This window comes from Cajanus cajan, chromosome 8 (genome assembly GCF_000230855.2).
Source record: "Cajanus cajan strain Asha chromosome 8, NIPB_CcT2T_4, whole genome shotgun sequence".
Taxonomy (NCBI): domain Eukaryota; kingdom Viridiplantae; phylum Streptophyta; class Magnoliopsida; order Fabales; family Fabaceae; genus Cajanus; species Cajanus cajan.
In genome coordinates, this window is record NC_138524.1 from 10,834,800 (window position 1) to 10,851,244 (window position 16,445).

Sequence of the window (16,445 nt, forward strand, 5' to 3'; positions counted from 1 at the left end):
TAGCGTTGACTTATGTTTTAATGACAAGCAAACATTAAAGTAAAAGTCTATCATTCAGATGGCCCCGCAAAAAAAAAATAATAATAATAATAATCTCATATTATTTGTTAGAAAATGATGAAGAATATTGTGACAGTAATTTGGGGTCTAAGAAAATCAAAATCACTAATGATTTGAGAACTCTACATGTAAATAAGTCAAAGTGAAAAGGAAGGGAAATGGTTGAGTGCAAGTTTTGTTTGTACTAAAATAAAAGTTCAATGAAATAATTTTATTTATTAAACTAATTAGAATTTATTTAAATATAACAGGTCAGCCTATTTAATTATAAAGTATACTAAAATTAATATACATAAAATTTGTAATATATTTATCTCATACAAAATAAAGAAATAAAAATTAACAATGGCATCACCATCTCTCTTTTAGTAAACAATGTTGGTAGTGATTCCTTTCATGTGAGAGTGGGACTATGGCAAAATGGAATATTTAGAAGCTTTAATGAGACGAAGGGCATTTTGTCGAGTGAAAAGCTATTTTGTTCCAAAAGGCATTAATGGTGTTGAATGACAAGTTTAGGTGAGTTCTCAAAACATGACAGGTGCACATTCTTTCTCCTTATGGAAAGTCCCTTTATTAAGTACTATTTCATATTTTCATGTCTCACTTCCTATGTCATGCCAATTATTCAAACCTCAAGATAGGATATCCCTGCATTTTGTCCATCTCCATGCCCTTCTACACAACCTCCATTTGTCAAACAATGAGAACTCTATACTATAATTAAATTAATAATAAATAAATAAATATAACAAAACAAAACAACTATTTGTTATTAAATATCAATTACCCAAATGAAAACTTAAATAGAAATTATTATAAATAAGTAATAAATTTGAATTTAGTTATTGGCATGAAATTTTGATGTTGAGAAATGAGGAGTGTATGAGAATGGGAGTAAGTGAAGTACTAGAGCGTGCTTTGTTGGTACGACATGTTATTTAATAATTTGAAGTTTGAAGTGTGGTGGGGAATTTATGTTTTAATTTATTATTTCATTTTGATTGTTTTCATGTGAGGTGGAATCTCATAGACAAGGCCACATGGATCAAACTTCCTGCCAGATTGGTATTCTATCATCTTTCTATTGTTTTAATCACCACTTGTTTTTTTTAATGTACATATTTGCGTTTATTTCATTTATTTATAATCACGTAGAAAGAAAAGAAGAAGAAAAAGGTCAATTTACATTCTTTCTTTTTCTTTTTCTTTTATACAATCTACGTTCTATTGGCAGCGCAAACCATAAACATGTAATCAAAAGCAACTCGTCAAATAGTAACTTATTATACACAATATAGGATTTGACATGTATACTGTCTTTTGAAAGTAATTTTGTTTGAGGCATGATAAAAAAAAAATTGTGATTAAACTTTAGTTCTCATCACATTATGAGAAATTAACATCTTTCGTTAGATCTAAGCTCCATTGGTTAGATAATTAAAATTTAATCCTTTTATTTTATCCCTTATGGACACCAGTCATTAAAATTCTTACACTTCTCTAACATATATAAAAAAACAGTTAATACTGAAGACAAAATATTTAAGTAAATAATGAATAAACATTGTTTTTATTCTCTTTACTTTGAAAAGTTATAAGCCAAATAATTTATATTTTATAAAATATTAAATTGATTTAAAATAATATAAAACTTTAAAGAAAAAATTGTCATTTCATTTATTAGGCAACATATCAAGTGAAATGACTGACATTTCATTTTTTTTAATAGCAAAGAAATTTTTATTAATAAAGTCAAGCTGTGACAAAAGTATTTATACATTTTGCATCGTAAATAATAGAATTAGCAAAGAAGATGCATTGTCATTTTAATTAATACTGTACTAATTTTACTTGAATCATTTTTTTCATATGTACTTACGAAAAGAAAATGTAAAATAAATTGATTTTTCACAGCAAGTTAAAATCAATTTATGTACTTAATTTTTTTAAGAAATTAAAAATAACGAAATTAAGTGCAGAAGCTAATTTTAATTTTAAAAATAAATAAATTATTTTCTATTAAGTATTTAAGAAAAAAAACATCCAAACCTATTTTAAATTTAAAAAAAAGCACAAAAAATAATAAATTTCCAAACAGAAAAAACAATGACAGATGTCGAATCCAATGAAAGGAACTAATACCCCTTCCCCAAAGTCTCACCTATAATAGAGACATTTAAGTCATAAACTAAATTACCTCCTTTAAAAAAATTGGTATAAAACAAAATAAATAAATAAATTGCTTTGTATACTTTATCTTGCATTCAATTGTTCTGTATACCACGAAACCTTCTAAATCGTCTCAATGATTGACAGCAATGCATTTAACATTTTAAACAATTATATAACTTTCAAATGACGCTGTTGTCCGTTTCGCGTTTCTTTATCTCTCTTTTATTTTACTTTCAGTTGCAATCTCAAGTATCAACAATTTCATATATGAAATATGACGACGTTTTCCTCTCTACCAACCGTCAAAGACTAGCCTCAAATTCTCCAGTCAATATCTACAATTAAGAAATTTCAATCAATCGTTTTGCTTTGCTTCTCTCTCATTTATGGGGCAAAATTCAGCCTAGCCTCGTCTTACACAAAAATAGAGCAAGAAAAACACACAAATGCTCTCAACTCTGACCAATTTTAGTACCTAATTTTCCAGTCCTATGACATCAATTTCAACTCATTAATAAGAACCATAACTCAACGTCGTGAATACACAATAATCTTTTTCCCAAACATTGCTACCCTGTTGCGGGGAGAGCTTCTGTTGAACTGGTCGCGTCATCTATTTCCGCAATGCCTCACAAACAAGCATCATTTATAGATAACCTCAGATTAACAATGTACATGTGGGTTTAACACACAAGCTGTTGTACAAGTGACCTTACCCAACCTTCAAAGGACCTGTATTAGCTGGTTTCTGAAAGAACCTTGCAACCGGCATCCCATCAGCATCTTCTTTTCCTGCTCTCCAAGAACGATCTTTTTTCCTCTGGGGCTTTTTATGGTGCTTATGAGATGCCTTAGACTTCTTAACAGCAATATTTTTTGGAGCAAGTCCATTAGCCATGTCAAATGAATTGAGGTCATCCAATACATGTTCAAGATTTGGTGCAAGTTCACTCTCAACATCTGAAGAATCTTCAATATCAGATGAATCTGATGCATCCAAGTCAACTGAGTCATGTCCAGTGGGATCTACCAAATCTTGTTCCTCGTCTGATGCTCCAGGAGGCATTTCATAGTGCGGCAGCTTCCCATCAATGTAATCTTTCAATATCTGACGGGAAGCTCTTGTTTCATCAGGGAGTCCACTAGAGGCAACATACCCACGAGAAGCACAATATGCTCTCAAGAGCTCAGATGCCAGAGGGGGGCGGGATTGGGACTCATATGGCTTAGGTTTAGGAAGCCTTATCTTATAAATCTCCTCGATGACATGTCTCGGCACTCTATCAGCAACAACTTGGACAGATTCCCTGTGTTCAGTCATCCTATCAATAGGCAACACCCCACAAGCAATCATCTCATACCTTGAGCTTGAGAAGGATGGAAACACTAATCCGGGACAATCACAAAGGGTGAGCTTATCAGAGATAATTAATGTCTGAAAGTGCTTTGTTTTCCCCGGAGTAGAGGTGACACCAGTCCGTTTTTGACCAACCAGAGCATTAATGGTTGAACTTTTCCCCACATTAGGGTATCCAACAAATCCCACAATTACGTGATTAGATGACGAACTACCAGCAGTATTTTCAACGGCAGATTTAATGTTAGATGATCCTGCATCAGAGGAGCCTGAATTTCTCCTTCTGTCAACTATCTCTTCTGCCTCTGATTGCAAGCGGGACAAAAGCTCATCTCTTCCATATATCTTTGTGTCTGGGTTATTAGTTCTCCCCATGTTATCATCCACCCATGATGAACCAAGCTTTCTGCCTTCCAGAGCTGCAGTAGCAGCTTTAGCCGACCAGAAGATAAAGAGAATATCATTGGCACGAAAATATTCTGCCCATTTCTCTCTGCAGGGAAATATAAGACAGGACAAAATAATAAGCCATGATACAATAAAGGGCAATATTTGGTACAATATAAACCTCTTATGGGAATCAGACAACCAAACCTGATAGAAGCAGGTAAAAGATCGGCCTTGTTAACCAAAAGCAATGTGCGTTTGTGCTCATCAACCTCTCGTGCATAAGCCTGTCCCAAAGTAAAATTGGAGCAAAACTGATCATGATTGGCATACACAATAGTGATTCTTAAAAAGAAATGAATGAAATATATACGAAAGATCCAAAGTACGCTACACAGATTAAAGATGTACAATGTCTGGTTAAATCTATCTCACTATTGCTTGTTACACTTTTTACAGAGATTAAAGTAAGTTACGATGTTTTAAAAAATAGAAGTAGGGACTCTGAAAGGATGCTGCGACTGTTCTGAACTTCATTGCATTAAAGCTGCCCTGAAAGAATATCCAGTCCAAATCTTCCACTATTTAAAATCCTTATCAATCAGTTGTTAGCTTTGCCACAAACCTAACCATCTCTAGAGTTGTCAAGTTAGTATTTTGTTATGGAAGAAAGAAAGTCATCTCACCTCAAGGTCTGGACATCGATAGAACAGTGGATCTCGCGAATCAACAACCATAACAAGCTGGTAAAAAAGCATGAGAAGATCATCAACTTTAAGATTTCATGCACTTAAGAAAAGAACACAGCAAATATTAGATAAAAATAAAAAATAAAAAACTACCTTGCGGATATTTCTATATGATTGCATACAAAACCATTACTGATAAAAAAAAATATTAATAATCCAGATTTTTACGTAACATACAAGCCTTTTAAATTACAGAAAATATTGACAGGGTGAAAAGAATGAATGTACATCTGGGGAGGAGTAAAGAGTACGCAACTATCCATGATCCCAAGTTCTCTACCAGAGCATCTCAAAGTTGAAAAATGAGATTGGTTTTAGGATTAGGATCACTTTTCAGTTTGCAGCTAATGATGCAGGTCCAACTTGTTTGGCCTTTTTCCTTTATTTTTGTTTGAATAACAAGCCAAATTAAAAAAGGGCAGCTAATAATCTGATCAATGTGATCAATACAGTGAAACAGGAAACAATAACAAAAAACAGCACAGTATTGTGGAATTGTTTCTGTATCTATCAACATACTAGTAACAACCATCTAAAATGGAAAAGGCGATTCCATTATATTTAAACATTACGAAATACTGCATTTTTTTCCGGTAAATGACTCTAGGGAAGTGAGCCTGAACTCACAGTAAGAAAAACAAGACCGTGAAAGAATAGAAGCATATTTGCTTCAACAACATGAAAGACAAATCTACAATCTACCCTGAGAAATATGGCATGGGTAAGCAGATGCAGTTGCTTGGCAATCATATTCATCAAAAGGAGAACCACGCCCATATCTTCACTGATTTCAGTCCCAATAACTGATATAAGAGAATTGTAGTAACTTAAAAAGACAACAACCTATTTTTTTAAAATCAAAACCTTTATCAACCCATATAACTTCAAAGATGAAACCAACTTACCAGATCACTTCGCTCAACAACCCGCCAGAGCTGTCTCCAAATGTCAAGATTCTTCTCAAACGGAGTAAGTACAAGCTTCTTATTCTCCTCAAGCCTGAAACACCACCACACCAACAACATAAACTAAAACCATCCACAAATCCTTTACTCGAACAAACACCTCAATTCATGTCAGACATATTACACACGACAAAAATCACATAGGCAATCGTCAAGCTAGTCCCTAAACGCGCGTTCATTGAAGAACCTAAACCCTAACAATCAGATTGCAGAGAACTAACCTCGCTAAGTTGCGACGCCAAACCAGAAAAGCCTGCGTTTCGCTTTCATGAAGCTCGTCGGCGGACATGTGGGGGGTCCACGGCGGGCGGCGGGGGACTCGGAGGCTGGCGGCGTGGAGCGCCTCCTCTCGCTTCTGCTGCTTCCTCGTTTCTTCCGGCGTCGCTTCGATGGGAACGGAGGCAGAGTCCCTACAACGAGAGAACGAAAAACGATAAAGGATAAACGTTGAGGAGCATTGGCGGAAGGAAGAGGAGAAAGACTGACAGGCTTATGAGGGTGGTGGAGGCGGCGGGGAGGGGCTCGTTGGATTGCTCGATGATGGCGTCGATGTCGGAGACTTCGGTGTAGGATTCGAGAACCTTCTTGCGGTAGAAGCGGGACTTTTCCTTGCTCTGTTGGATCATGTGGTTGTGCTGCCTCACCAGGGCACGGCCTAGCCCTGTTTTCTGGCTCTCGTTCTGCTTCTTTCCCATTGCCTCTACACAGTGTTGCTTCTGTTTCTGTCTGCTATGCTACCATTGTTGATTTCGGTTTTAGGGTTTCGGATTCGTATTTTTTGCTGCTGTAACACTAACGAAGAGCTGTCAACGTGTCAACGTGGCGGGTCCGGATTATTTGGCCAGTAGAACCAACATATCGGTGTGTTTGATAAGGAGGATATAAAATTTAAATTTAAATTTAAAATTAAAAAAATGAAATTTTATATTTAAAAGATAACTAGTATTATTTTTTTTGTCAATAATGACATCCTAAATATTTATTATATATAACTAAAATTTATAGTAAAATATATATATATATATATACAAATAAATAAATATTTTTAACATATAAATTATATTTTAAATTTATGATAAATAATTTATATTGTATCATAATATTTTTATTCATAATTTATTTTAAAAATATAAAAATTTAATTCATAAATAACTATAATAAATAAAAACTAAATTGGCTTGGAGGCTCATCAATGATCTTGATTTTCTTGTAAGTAGGTTATTGAAAGCTAAGTACTTTCCTAACATGGATTTTTTTTAAGTCAATATATATAGGACATGAGCCTAGTAATGTTTGTAGAAACATTTAGAATTCAAGGATACTTGTCAAAGAAGAGTGGAGATGGAAGGTTGGTGGTGGTGATAACATTTCAATTTGAAACGTTCGTTGGCTCGATAGGAACTGTTTTTTATGATCCAGAGCTTCGTAGAGGCTTTAGGATATAAAGGTAAGTGATCTTATTGACATGGTGTTGGTTTGCTAGAAAACGAAAATAATAAACAAGTTAGAAGGTTGTTAATTGTTTAGGTAGTAAGTTGAGAAATTCAATCGGGACCATAATTTATAGTTATAGAGTAGTGATTAATGGGTTTAAAAATTATAAAGTCAATTTTGTTCACAAGCGAGCAAATTCAATTGTTCACAATTTAGTTAAGGCTACTGAATTTCAAGTTGATTTAAAGGATTTTAATCATATTCCTCCTTGTATTATTTATAATGGTGTGAATGATAGTAGTTGAATTTGTTAGTTTTGAAAATAAAAAATAAAATTTGAATTAGATAACAAATTAAAAAACTCTCTTGTTAAAAAAAATTAAAAAAATATTTTTGTACAAGATAGAGATTTGTGTTTAATATATAGAAAGATTATTTTTTCATTATTTTAACTTCACTTTCTCTTTGGTTAATATATAAGGAATTGGGTACAAATGGTTTATGTGTTAGACCCTAGGTCGAATTGTTTTGGCAATATCTAAGTTTGGTCCTTCCCAAAAACAATTTTTAGTCAGGTTTTACTTACCACTTGATAAAACTAGATTAATTTATATTACAATTGTGTGATTTTAGTCTTTAAGTTTTAATTAATACTTGAGAGACTAAAATTGTGTAATTAATATTTAAGGGACTAAAATCGCATGTTTATTATATAACAAAAATGTATAATAAATTATATATACAAATAAATATTATGCTTAAATATATAAATTATATTTAGAATTTACATAAATAAATATTTTTAAATAAGGATGACAAAACGGATTAACCCACCCATTAAAAGCTCATCATACCATTAATCCGTAAAAAATGAATCAAGTTAAATTAGTTCGTTAAGTATAAATGAACTAAATACTCTGATCCATCCCGTCTAAGAATGAGGTTGGAGACCAAGAGGATAGACCACCAAAAAATATAAAAAATAAATAAAATAAGACAAAATACATATTTATTTTGAATATCTCCCAACATATTTTTTATGAATAAACTTCAACAAATATTAGAGAGATTATTTTTTCTCGACATAATTAAAGAGATTATTGGAATGTTAAAAGAATATCATTAACATTTCTCTTTAATTTCTTATAGGACAATATTCAACTAACTCATCTAATTATAAAAATTAAGAATTTATTAGGAATACATTGATAGTCTACAAGTATGTATTATTTATATAAAAAAAATTAATGTATTAATTGAATTGAATTATTATTGTTATATTCTTTTTTTTTTTCTTCTACTTTTCTCAGCTGTAATTTTTTTTCAAATTTAGTATTTTCCTGTCAATATTATTAATGTTGGCAATTGTTAAGGGACCTATAATTCTAACAAAACAAATTATTTGAAAGATGCTTTATTTATTTAATTTATAAAAAAAAATCAAGACTAAAATAAATCTAGTAATAAAAGTCTTGAGGTAGCATGTACAAAATTTTAAATTTGAATGTTCATCATTGTAATTTTTATAGATAAAAGTAAAATAAAATATGTGTGCAAATTAAAATTTTAGTGAGTAACTAATTAAATTAATTAGACTAATTAGTAATTAGTTATTTAGGTTGAGTTTAGATTGCATTTTTCATTTTCTTCTCCAGGAATTTTTTTCACGAAGCTCAACCATTGCAGGACCTATATGTCCTTTGTTTTTCAATTATGTCGCTACCTTTATCGTCCTCGCAAGCCACACACATTCAATACCTAATTTCAGACATGGTGGTAAACTGTTTTGTCAAGCTAATGAAAAACAAATAAAGGCATTTGCAGCCTACTTAAATGTACACAATACACGTTCTTAACATACAAAAATTGGTAAGCAAAAAATGTGCAAAGTTGCAAGTAATTGAGAAGGCAAAGAACAATAGTCACAAAAGTTACAATACCATCCCAAACAAACAAAATAATATAGAGGAAGATATTTTCTGTTGTTAAAAGAATTTGTTATACTGGCTGGTGAGAGAGTCCCTGAGATTGGAGTACAAGCCATAAAGAGAGTACTGCCTCATGTTTTCCACTTCATACCATGAATTAAGCACTGAGAGATGCTTGTCTGTGCCGGAAAATGCCAGCTGAATTCCAAGACTACAATCCACTGAACCTCCTCTGCCTTTGCAAGATGATGTTCTGATTGCACAGTCTTGTTTGTTGAGGCAAACAAAGTTGGATTTTCCCTTGCATGATGAACAACCGTCTCTCTTCCAGTACAAGTTATGTAGCCTACCCTTTTGAAACTCTAGCACCTAATCAAATGGAATGTCCAACCCTTTCAATATCAAACCGAAAACTTAACTCATCAAGTCCAAGATTTAGAATTTGTTTAGATAAACTTCTACAGTTTAGGGGAGAAAAATAGAAAGAAAAATGAAAATGAGCTTCTCCGAAAGTTAAATTTAACTTATGCATAAGTTAAAAAAAAAAAAAAAAATTGGAGAAACTAATAGAAGAAAGTTTCTACAAATTAGTATATTCAAAGACTAATTTTAGCTTATAGTGAAGCTCATTTCATTTCTGTATTCTTATTTTCTCTCTTAAAGGTGTTTTTAGAGAAGTTTATCCAAAAAGACCCTTATAACTCTTACCAGTGTAAAACTTGTCACGGTGTATGTGCTGTTTGCAACAAATGCTAGGGGAGAACGTGCTGCGTATTTCCTTCCCGCAAATGCCACCATGTATCCACCATAAGAATCCTATTTATCATGATGAAAATGAAAATAGAAAATTAGTTATGATGATGACACTATTCATAGGCAACTTCTGTTTTAGCTTCTTGTGGTTCTCATTTTTGCTTTCAGGGGAATTAAAGTTTCTCCATCTCTAATTCATGTGCATAAGAAAGGAAAAAGAAAAAAACTTGCTCTAATTGACAAGTAGTTATGCGTACATGTTGTCTTTCTTTTCCAAAGCAGCACAATGCAAGTTTTTATAACATAGGGAATCAGTTGATTTAAAGGATTTCAATGTAAGTCACCATGACCTGAGATTCTCATTTCCATCCTATTAAAGCAGAAGTGTTAAAAAGCACCATGGCTTCTTAGAATTTGTGAGGGATAAAACTAAGCCATAATCTTTTGAAACAAGAAAAGCATTGTTAGTTTGGTTCGTGGTTACAAACAAATATTTTGAGCATAGCCTCCTCCAATACACAAAGTCAAGCAGGGAATCTGCATAATGAACTTCAGAACTTATGATTGGAATGTTTTAAGGACAACAAAAGCCATTTTATTACTAGCTGTAGCATGCATTATAGGTCTTTCAAGTTTTAAATTCAAATATAAATCGCATGTGCTCCTTCCAAAAATAGCAGCCTCCTATACCCTTCAGATTATGCTGCTTAATTATTTGAATTTGTGGCTATTGTTTTTATGGATTTTCGCATGTGAACAAGCCTAAAAATTGATCACATAAAACAAAGATTGGAGCAAAATCGCTATCCTAATAGTTGAGAGTTAGTACTAACTTCACTATCTTAACATCGACATTTATGTTCAATTTTGTGTATCAGATGTACATTTTGACCACGTGTTAAATATAATTGTCATGTCAAACAGAAATAGAAATATTGCCAAGTTTGCCTGAATTCTGCATATAACAACACTACAGTAATAACATTTTGATGTCACAGTGGTGTAATTATCAAATTAAATAGTGGCAAAGGAAGATAGAAGCAGCAATGCAGCATTCAAGAGTAAATTAATGTGTGCACTCAAGTTTAATGGTAATACCAATAAAGAGTGGTGTAACTTTAAGGTGGAGCTAACACAAGGATAAGGGGAGATAGCAACTGGACAACACAACAAGACAATACAATATGGTTGTAACTAGTTATTGAATATCATTGCATGCCTGTGAGGCACTGAGTCGAGGGGAAGATACTTAATTAGCAAACAAAGAACATAATATAATTAGTCTCCCATGTACCTTTGTCATGCTTGATGAACCTTTAAGAAGGTTGTAAAAGTAGAAACTTCGCTTCAGTGAGAAGTCAAAACTAGTGGTATATTGGAAAAACAAAGAAAGTGACATTTAGAACCATAATTTCCGCACTTAGCTAGATGTAAAGAGTATAGGATCATGTTTGGTCATTGTACCTAAATTCAGAGGGTTGCAGGACAGAGTGTGCATTATATAATACTAATGGGTATTATTATTATTATGTTTTTAGTGGATTGGTTTGGTGCAGTAGTCTCATAGCACATAACAGTTTCTACTCGATGTTTTATAATAATAAATAACCTCCTATTATCTCATATCTCATTTAAAACACTTTAAGACTGAATTTATGGCATTCAACAACCTCAAGAACTTTACTTTTATTCTTAAGCTCTCACTCTCATATTGCTTTACTTATTTCTACTTCTAATGACATTAATTTCCCAACGCAAATCCATATTATCCAGCAAAAATCAATTAGAAAAAAATAAAATGACACCGCAACAATATCCATTGAACCCTCACCATCATAATCACGGGAAAACATGAATTAGCCGTTTGAAAACAATCTGTGTCGTCATCTAGCGAAACTGCAAAACCCCGAGAAGTCACCATATCAAATATAGAAGCACCCCACTTACCAACCAATGAACAGAAGCCACAGTCCCATTAGGGTCTGTTTTAGTAGAAAATAATCTGAAGGAAAAATAAAATAAACTTTCACATGAGTTAAAAGAAGTTTATTCATAAGTTAATTTGTATAAACTACTTCTTAACAATTTCTCCAAAATCTTATTTTTAACTTATATCCTAAGGCCTAAGCTAATTTATTTTTTTCATGGACATGATTTATGTAGTATCCAAAAGCTGATAAGCAAGAATTATTCTGTAGTCGCAGACCCGAAGCTAGTTTTAACTTATGAAAGAATTTATTAGATTTTTCTTCGTATTTTTTCCTCCTAGATGCGCTTCCAGCAGAATTTCCCCAAAGAGACCCTTAGTCCCATATTCTACAATGACAACAAGATGCCAACATATAAATATCAGATATCCCTTGTTCATACAAGAGTATCATCCACCATTTTCAATGACATTATTTCTATCTCTCTATCACTTTCTGTACAAAATTTTTATACCAATATAACCTCTCCAAATACAATCAACAAGTCACCTCAAAGTTCCAAACTTGTCAACACAAGAGAGTCAAACATCAATGTCACAATGAGATTTCAGTCCCACAAGAGAGAAAAAAACAAGTGGATAACATGATTTTGAATGAGTCAGGGCCAAAGAAGAATACTCACGGGGAAGAAAGTGGAGGTGTTGATGGTGAGGAGAGAGATCTCATCAACCTTGGGGCGGAAGAGAGCAAGCTGTGAGTTGGAGGAAGCGAGAGAGAGACGGCGGTCACAGGGAGAGAGCTGGAGGGACTGGTTGTAGAAGAAAGAATCCCTGGAACTGAAAGCAATGCCAAAAGTGAAGCCATCAGATCTCTTAATCCTGGCATCAGCACAAGGCTGGTACACCCTGTTGGTGTTGGTATCAGCAGCAACTACAGACAGTGTCAGCATCAGCATCAACAACCACAATGCTCTTTTTAGTGCCATTGTTGTGTCTGGATTTGATGATGATGATGATGCCAGGCTTTGCTTGGTTCTTTCTTTCTCTCAACTTTGAATCTATTGGCTACTATCTAATGGGGTGTGGCTGGTTTTTATCCTGCAGTGTAAAGCTGCAAACTTTGCTGGTAATTAGCGTTGTGGGGTGGTGGCAAATTTGGTAACGAATAATAACGTTGCCTTTTCTTGAATACTTAAAAGATGTTGTACATTTTGGTAGGATTTTAGGAGAGGTGTTGAAGGGGAATAGGGTGGACCCATGGAAAGCAACTTGTACAACTAATCGGTGTCGGGTAGCTCTAAGACAGGTCGGAAATGATTTATAAAAGAAAAAGTTTTTATAATTTACTACTTTTTGCTATATAAATTCATAAATTTTATATTTTAATTTTTATAATTAAAGATATTTTATTTTAATATTTAGATATATTATTTTTGTTTTTTTTTAATGTCTCACATTTTTCTTTCTTACATTAGAGATAAGAAAGAAAAATGTTTATGTAATTATAAGAATTAGAAAAACAAATTAAAATAAAAATATTTTTAACTATTTAAAAAAATTCATCAAACTATAAAGATAATTAAAATATGAAGAAAATTTGACACACAAATGTTACATGATATTAGAGAGAAATAAAAGTGAAAATATATATATATATATATATATATAGAGGAGATCCGTTTACTCTCGGAATAAGTCTACCTAGATTTACTCCATTCAATAACTCATGTTCTACATCAAATTTCAATGATTCAATAGTTGAATTTAAAGTTTTTAATGCATAAATCAAATCTGTAAATTTTTAAAAATTTTAAAAATTATTTGATACTTCATTTCATTAATTCAAATTGATAGATAATCATAAAATCATTTTATACATTGATTTGAATTTATGAAACAAAGTATCAAATTATTTTCAAATGTTTTAAAAATTTAGAAATTTGATCTATGTATTAGAAACTTTAAATTTAACGATTAAATTGTTAAAATTTGATGTAAAACATTATTTATTGAATGAAATAAATTTAGGTAGACTTATTCCCGGAGTAAAGGGATCTCTTTATATATATATATATATATATATATATATATATAACTTAGGTTTGTTTACATGTTACTTTGAATTTGATGGGGCTAAATTTATTATTTAACATGTTAAAAAATTTATAATCTCAATTGAATTGAGTTGATTTGTGTAATTTTTTTATAAATAAATCAAATAATCCAGTCATAAATAATTGGTTTAAGTTAAATTAATCTATTTTTTTTTTTAAATCTTAAAATATGTTAGACTGATCCTATACATACAATTAACACTATAAACATAAATGACGTGATAGACAAATGTTATGTTAAATTTATAATATTATGTGAAATATATGAATTTTTAAGGTCTACCAAGGGAACCTAAAATAATATTAATTACTTAAAAATTTGAATTTTAATACTCAAAATATTTATGGAAATTTAATTTATATTATAATTTTTTTTAGTTGTAATTTGATCTCAATAAACATATAATATAAATAATTACCTCATTATTTAATGACTCGATTATCTTAATATGTGTAAATCAATTTATTTGAACCTGGGAATTGTTTGGTTGCAATATTGTTTAGAAGAAGAATCATTATTTATTTTTGTGACTTAACATTATTTAATTATAGTTATGTATTACTTAAATTATTGTTTCAAATTTTATAAAAAAATTAAAAACTTTAAAATAATTAAATAATCTTTATTTTCATATATTTTAAAAAAATATTCCATTATTTTTATCTATTCGGTAACAAAAGTATTTGTAATATTAATTTATATTTCTATATTATTAATTAAAACAATTCCTTTCTTTCATGTTTACATTTTGACTAGACCATTTTCTCTTTTCTATCATAACTAACCATCTTTTTTATATTAACTTCCCTTTTTTCTCTCTCTCTTTTTTTTTTAAAAAATAAAACATACAAAATCTAGACTAATTCACTCGTATAATTATTTTTACATCACTTTTAATTTTATTATTGACATTATTTTAGCATATGCAATTCATAAACTAATATTTATGATATATAACTAAAACTTAAAATAAATTATATATACAAATAAATATTATATTTAAGTATTTAAATCAGATTTAAAATTTATATAAATAAATATTTTTAAGCATGTAAATTATATTTTAAAGTTTTAATAAATAGTTTATAATATTATATTGTAGCAGACTTTTTTTTTTATTGATAATCATTTTTAAAATATTATTTTAATTTATATATAATTACGATAATAAAAATCAAATAAGACAAGAAGTTAAAGAATTTCTAAAACGGTATTTCGTTGAAGAAAAATTTCTAAAAGCAATATCGTAAAAGATAGTAATTCATATTTAATATATAAGAATTGATTTTATTATTCAATGTACAAAATATAGTTATATATGCTATTAATTTATACTTCTATATGTATACTAATATATAAAAGGAATACATTTTTTAATAACTATCGTGATTTCTATTTTTTTTTATTATACTCTTTTATTTAAAAATATTTTAAAAATATTTTTTAATCAAATTTAAGAACTTAAAATTAATAAATTAATTATAATACTAATTGGATTAATATACTTTTATTATTTTATTTTTATTTTTATTTTATTTTTAATAGAGGCACAAAGTGCCTCAACTCTACTAGTATTTAAAAATATATGAGTTAATCTATCATCTCTTTTTCTACTTTAATAAATCTATTTTACAAATCTCTCGCTAATTGAGTAATGACTCGTTATTTTTGATGTTTTATTTTTATTTTCAATTAGAGAGTGAGAAAATATCTCTTTTTTCTTTGATACAAATAAATAAAATAGAAATACAATATAGTGAGAAACTATTTATACTAAATATAATATGAAATGGATATCTTTCGTTGGTTTACATTTTTAAAACATTTTTATTTTTTATTATATATTAATCATCTGTCTACTCTATTAATAAATTATAACTACCAACTTATTTTATAATATTTTTTATATCCATTTTTTTATTAAGATTATTTTATTTTAATTATACATTATCACATTTTATTTGTATATTGTATGTTGTAATCTATTGTTTTTATTTTTATTCATAGAAACATAAATCATCTCTTTTATTGGAGTAATGAAGGATGTATTATTATTAATTAATGAAAGTATATTTAACATTTTTATTATATAAATTCATAAATATCTACATATATTTATAAATATTTGTTAAAATATTTTTTTTAAAAAGCTATAAAATAAACTAAAAACAAATACTTATATTAAAAGTATCTATTTAATATATATGTTTTGAAACAAAATAATTATAATATATATTTATAATAAAATTTAATTAAATAAAACTATTTTATATATAATTAAAAATATTTTTAATATTTTCCAAGTCCAATATTCACTGGTACATATATCTTGCGATCTGTTCCCATTCCCACCTATTTTTAAACAAATAACTATTCAATTATTTATTTAAATCTAAAAAGAGTTTTATTTACGGAAATTATCCTGTGTGGAATATAGTTTGTGATCTTGACGACATCCAGCATCCAACGCCTCCAAAAGTTCTAGACCCTTCTTGCGCGATCTGAACCGTCCGTTGAATCCTCTCTCAATCTCACCCCAAAAGATAAAAAAAAATAAAAATAAAAAATGAGAGCGTAATTATAAATAGCGAGCCC

At 30.0% G+C, this 16,445-nt stretch overlaps 2 protein-coding genes across 2 annotated transcripts; both read right to left on the reverse strand.

Moving 5' to 3' along the window:
• Nucleotides 1-2,526: 2,526 nt before the first annotated feature.
• On the reverse strand, nucleotides 2,527-6,519 carry LOC109788972 (GTPase LSG1-2). Its single transcript, XM_020347836.3, has 6 exons — nucleotides 6,180-6,519; nucleotides 5,915-6,103; nucleotides 5,634-5,727; nucleotides 4,666-4,722; nucleotides 4,187-4,266; nucleotides 2,527-4,085 (listed from the first exon to the last, which is right to left on the reverse strand). Exons 1-6 carry the CDS (start codon nucleotides 6,386-6,388, stop codon nucleotides 2,948-2,950), a joined length of 1,767 nt encoding a protein of 588 aa, XP_020203425.1. The 5' UTR covers nucleotides 6,389-6,519; the 3' UTR covers nucleotides 2,527-2,947.
• Nucleotides 6,520-8,925: 2,406 nt separating this feature from the next.
• LOC109788969 (uncharacterized) lies at nucleotides 8,926-12,909 on the reverse strand. Its single transcript, XM_020347833.3, has 3 exons — nucleotides 12,419-12,909; nucleotides 9,764-9,871; nucleotides 8,926-9,424 (listed from the first exon to the last, which is right to left on the reverse strand). Exons 1-3 carry the CDS (start codon nucleotides 12,719-12,721, stop codon nucleotides 9,113-9,115), a joined length of 723 nt encoding a protein of 240 aa, XP_020203422.1. The 5' UTR covers nucleotides 12,722-12,909; the 3' UTR covers nucleotides 8,926-9,112.
• Between the last annotated feature and the right edge of the window lie 3,536 nt (nucleotides 12,910-16,445).

Excerpts from the sequence above, each read along its gene's own strand:
- LOC109788969 (XM_020347833.3), bottom strand. The coding sequence starts at position 12,721 with ATGGCACTAAAAAGAGCATTGTGGTTGTTGATGCTGATGCTGACACTG. Across the intron at positions 9,872-12,418 it reads ACACCTCCACTTTCTTCCCC|GATTCTTATGGTGGATACAT; the intron begins GTGAGTATTCTT and ends CATGATAAATAG. Across the intron at positions 9,425-9,763 it reads CCGTGACAAGTTTTACACTG|GTGCTAGAGTTTCAAAAGGG; the intron begins GTAAGAGTTATA and ends CCATTTGATTAG.
- LOC109788972 (XM_020347836.3), bottom strand. The coding sequence starts at position 6,388 with ATGGGAAAGAAGCAGAACGAGAGCCAGAAAACAGGGCTAGGCCGTGCC. Across the intron at positions 6,104-6,179 it reads TCCACCACCCTCATAAGCCT|GGACTCTGCCTCCGTTCCCA; the intron begins GTCAGTCTTTCT and ends CTCTCGTTGTAG. Across the intron at positions 5,728-5,914 it reads TGGCGTCGCAACTTAGCGAG|GCTTGAGGAGAATAAGAAGC; the intron begins GTTAGTTCTCTG and ends GTGGTGTTTCAG.